We start from the raw sequence: 5,389 nt of genomic DNA, 5'->3' as shown, positions 1-5,389 counted from the left end.
CACTTACATTTTAGGATACGGCACTTTTACTCAGCTTTTAAACACCTCAATGAAAAGAACTGATCTAAACAGTATGTGAATTGATGTGCTTAATGTGAGCTAGCTTACTGATCCCCTTAGTAAAACGTTAATATTATAGTCATTATTTGCATCCCACTATTCGATGCAACCAAGATATCACAACTCTCAATTATGTTTGTATTTCTCATGTTGTAAATAAGCTAATACAGGGAGATGGGTCCATTCTCTGGATAAAAGTGACATATTGTGGGAAAATGATCATATATTTTTCCACAGCCATTCATACATAAATTGCTTTGCCTATTCATATAATTCATGTAATATACCGCATGTGAAAATGTAGAAATGGCAACGTGTGTCCTGTGTTGCGGGAACATATGATGGGGCAAATAATTTTGCACAGAGGGTGAGAAGGATGACGTTTCCATACACCCGGAGAGTGCAGGTCTCATTTGAGCTGACCTTTTAAGGAGAAGTTTTCCAAGCGGACCAGCACACCAGCTAGAAACAGTGAACGCGTGAGCACTGGCAGCGTGCTGGAAGAAGAACTAGAGCATAGAACCTTGGGATCTGTGAGGAGGGTGTTCGGGAAGGACGAGCAGCCTCGTGCCCTGAGCCGTCCATCTCCTTGTGGGGTGCCGGGTCTTCCGTGCGTCCCCGCGGCCCGGCCCAAGAACACCTCCCACCATCAGCGCCCTCAAGGCCGCTTTCACATCTTTGTTTCTCAGAGTGTAGATAATGGGGTTTAAAAGTGGGGTCACTATGGTATAGAAAAGAGAAACAAACTTCCCCTGGTTCTTGGAGCTACTTTTGGCTGGTTGCAGGTACATGAAAATGATGGTCCCATAGAAAACGATGACGACCGCCAGGTGAGAGGAGCAAGTCCCAAAGGCCTTTTGGCGCCCTGCAGCTGATTGGATTCTTAGCACGGCTTGGGTTATAAAGCCATAGGAGACTAAGATGAGTGACACAGGGACAATTAGAAAGACTACACTGGCCACGAAGAGTTCTGCCTCGTTGACCGTTGTGTCCCCACAGGCCAGTTTGATGAGCACTGGCACCTCACAGAAAATGTGGTCCAGTTTGCGGTGACCACAAAGAGGCAGCCGCACAGTAAGGGAGCACTGAATTAGAGAGGTGACGAGGCCACTGAGCCACGCTGCGCCGGCCAGGGACGCACAGAGCCTAGGGTGCATGACGGCTGCGTAGCGCAGGGGCCGGCAGACGGCAGCATAGCGGTCATAAGCCATGACCGCCAGGAGGACACACTCAGATGACCCCAGCCCCATGGCCACGTAGAGCTGGGCCACGCATGCGCCGTAGCTCACGCTCCTGTCTTCCGTGGCCATGGTAACCAGCAGCTGCGGGGCAACGCTGGAGGTGAAGCAGAGGTCCACGCAGGAGAGGTGGCGGAGGAAGAAATACATCGGCGTGTGGAGTTTGGGGTCCAGGTGAGATACCAATATGATGGCGGTGTTTCCCAAAAGGCTTAAGATGTAAAAGTGCAAAATGATGACAAAAAGGAACCTCTCTAGCTGGGGCTGATCTGAAAATCCCAGGAGAAGAAATCCCTCTTCAGAGCTGTTGTTGTTGGTTTCCTCCATTTTCCTGTAGCTCTAGTTCATAAAGTCAGTCTGGGGGAAAGAAAACAGTGAGGTCGACATGGTAATCCACAGTTGTGTGATTGTCTTCCTTAAACATCCCCTCGGCCCTGCCGCAAAGACTGTAACGCTTGCCTCTGTCTACATCCGCCGGCAGGAAATGCCGCCTCTCCCACTCTCGTGTAATGAGATCTCATTCAGACAGCAAAATGATTGTGTTAATATTCATTTTATTCATTTTTATTTGTAGTATTTCATTCTTTCTTTGCCTATTTTTATACTTTGCCCACTTTTACACTATTTGTATTTTATAATGATCTATTTGTGCAGTAAAGCAGCTGACCTAGCATTCTTTCTTATGGAAATATTTTATTTTATATTTATATAAATCTTGACCAACATTGAAAAGCCATTATCAAAGTAATATTGTCTAATGCCAAATCAAAATAAGTTGCAGAATGTGTAAAAATGAAACCTGTATATATTTACTGCATATCTATAGTATTTGTATAAGTGAAACTACATGAGAAGCCAAATCAAAATTAATGAGAAAAATAGGTAAAACAGAAGACTAAGAAAAATTACACAAACTCTGCCAATGGGTGTCAGGCACCTCACATTTGCTACCTGTGATTATCCGTAGAGAAAATGTGGATTCCAGTGAGATGAAGCAGGGTGTGAAGCACAAAGTGTGAACTGCGCTACCTCCAAACCCACAAGGAAGATGATGAGAAATTGCTTACTGGATACCACGCGTGTTATTTGGGTAACGGATACCTTACAAGCCCTGACTTGACTACTGTGTAATCTGTGCATGTCACAAAATTTCAGGTGTACCCCATAAATTTGTACAAATAAAGAAAATTTTGAAAAGTAAAAAATTTTAAAACCAGAAAATATGAAAAACAGATGTTTTGGCTGTGTGTATCTTCAGTAGTAAGAATGAAGAGAATCAAATGTTAAATTTACAGGCATCTTGCACTCAGATTGTGATTGATTCCTTACAGCTTATAATGCTTTTGAATACACACGCACACACACAGACACACACACAGACACATACACGTCACCATATACTTTCGGGGGATACTACCTTATTTCTGCAAGTACATACAGATTTCTCCAAGGTCAGAAGCTGTGGAATTTAAAACTTTCTTTCCTTAAGGCAATGTTGAGACAAAATTATACAAACGCCCCCTTTGATCAAGAAATCACACAAAACAATCTTTATCTGAGTTAGGATCACTTAGGGGAAAGAAAAAAATCATTTGGTTCTCAAAGACTTTGCTCATTCCCTACGTGATTCATTACTAGTGTTGCTAACAAAGAAAGTTAAGAATGGGCAACAGTTAAAATTCAGAGCCCAAATAATGGATACCATATACTGAGAAAATAATATGATTGAACCCATTTCCTAGAAATTACATAAATATACGCATATGCACACTTGCATGTAGGTGTATGTGTGTATTTGCCAATGTCGCCTGTCACCCTCTCCGCCACTGCTTTCTCCTAGTGGACCTCGTTTCTGCCTGGGCCTTTGGGAGAGCCCTCTGATAATCCTGCGTAATCTTTACCTCATTCTTCTCATTGTTCACAGAGGCAAACAGAACGCAACTTTTCAAATATAAAATGGGAGTTTTGTGCTGCCATAAACATTTCAGTGCAAGTGTCTTTTTGCTAAAATGATGTATTTTTCTTTGGGTAGATACCCAGTAACGGGATTGTTGAATCTAATGGTAGGTCTGCTTTTAGCTCTTTGAGGAATCTCTGTAGTGTTTTTTACAGGGGTTATACTAGTTTGCAGTCCCACCAACAGTGTATAAGCTGTAGATATGAAATCAACTCATGAGTGGATCAATAAAATGTGGTATCCATACTATGGAGTACTATACTCAGCCCTAAAAAGGAAGGAAATAATGTCTTTTGCAGCAACTTGAATGGAACTGGAGATGAGTATCCTAAGTGAAGTGTCTCAGGAGTGGAAAAACAACATCACATGCTCTCACCAACTGGGAGCTAAACAGTGGATACACACAGAAACAAACAGATATAAAGAACATCAGAAACTAAGAAAGGGAGAGGGTGAGAGGGGCGTGAGGAATAAAACTTACCTATGGGGTACAAGGCACTCTCCTGATGGTGGGCACACTGAAAGCCAAGGCTTCAGTCAGCATTACATAGAGTAGTCATGTAACAGAAACAATTGTACCCCCTTAACATGTAGAAAATCTTTTTAAAAGAAGAAGTTTTGGGTTCTGGTATAAACCTTTAGCTATTCTGCTAATCTTAATCTTTCTATTTGTATTCTTAAAATGTATACTAAACATTCAAAACAATGAATAATAGAAGAATGTATAGGTGATAATTTCAATGAAATCGGAAGAAAGAAACCTCACCAACTACAGATCAGATGTAAGGAAGAAAGAAGACACTGAGACTCATCAGAATGAGTGCAGAAAACCAAGATTTGGACCGGGAGACCCTGCAAGGAAGAAAAAGGGGACTCAAGCTTCCTGGTGGTAGCAGCGCTCAAAAAATATGAGGAAACACTTTCCTCTAGAAGGAGAGGTCCTCCCCTACGTGTGAAGTGCCCTGCACAGCTCTAATAAAGGAGGAGGCCGGGAGTAATCCAAGTGCAAGTGCAGCAAAAGGTGTGGAGACAGCTTGGGAGGAGGAGTGGAGACCACAGAGGGTGTTTACTGAACTGTGGGTTCATGGAGCCAGGCATGGCAGGCGTGAGGAAGGTGGTCGGAGGTGCAGGGGAGAAGGCAGCAGGAATGCATGTAGCAAAGCAGCAGAGCGGAGAAACCGGGAAAGACTCCCCGTGCCTGCAGCCCTGTGCAGTCTAGCCTGGGATAACTACAGAAGCAAAGCAAGTCTTTATGATGCATGAAAATGCAGTTTCCTTCAGACAATACTATCGAAAAAAGACAACTAAAAATTAGGAGTCAACTTCCCAGCAGAATAAATACATTTACCTCCAAACTGTTGCCATAAAGCAAAACTAAATCATGACACACTATCCAGATTTGATTTACAAAGAAAACATCCTTAATAAAGCAATTTTAGCAATGAGAAATCACCATGGGGCAGAAATACAAGCAAGCAGAGAATTGATAACCTATCAAGAAGAGGCAATTGTCAGACAACATAAAGATGTAAAATGAGAATTAACTGGAGTTAGGAGGGAATTTAAGAAAATGATGGAAAATAAGTTGAATAATTGCTTCATGAAATTACGCAGCAGTAAAATAATATTTAAAGTTGATAAATCAAGTAGTGAAACATAAAGCATATTTAAAAATATAGTAAAAAACAGTAAAGAGAAATATTGACTAAAATTGAATGATACAGGAAGAGAAGAAAAAGAAAGCTATTTTATCTTTACTCATGCTATCAGACCAAAAGATTTTGTGTAAATAGAAGGCTGACTATGGATATTTCAGTCTTTATAAAATATTTTTATATTTCATAAAAGTATTGGCATAAAGATAATACTAGAAATATAAATATTTTATTTATGGGAAAAAATTAAATAGTAGACCATTTAATGAAGGAATTTTTAAAATAAAGGGAGGAAGCTAACATAAAATAAAATGTGAGAGAATGCAATTAAACCTACTGGACATGTCAGTGAACGTTGGTGGCCTTGGCAGCCACGAAGCAGAAGGTCCCCTTCTCCCCGCGCTGCATTCTCGTCCCGCGCACCCCACCCAGCTCTTCCGTTCAGGCGAGTCTCTTCCCTGCTCTTTGGCTCTCAGAGA

At 41.6% G+C, this 5,389-nt stretch overlaps 1 protein-coding gene across 1 annotated transcript; it reads right to left on the bottom strand.

Moving 5' to 3' along the window:
* Window positions 1-569: 569 nt before the first annotated feature.
* Window positions 570-1,625, bottom strand: LOC138382910 (olfactory receptor 2G6-like). The gene has a single exon (XM_069467520.1). It carries the CDS (start codon window positions 1,623-1,625, stop codon window positions 570-572), a length of 1,056 nt encoding a protein of 351 aa, XP_069323621.1.
* Between the last annotated feature and the right edge of the window lie 3,764 nt (window positions 1,626-5,389).

This window comes from Eulemur rufifrons, chromosome 4, assembly GCF_041146395.1.
Source record: "Eulemur rufifrons isolate Redbay chromosome 4, OSU_ERuf_1, whole genome shotgun sequence".
Classification (NCBI taxonomy): Eukaryota; Metazoa; Chordata; class Mammalia; order Primates; family Lemuridae; genus Eulemur; species Eulemur rufifrons.
Note: the sequence above shows the minus strand (reverse complement) of the source record. Positions and strands in the feature narration are given on the sequence as shown.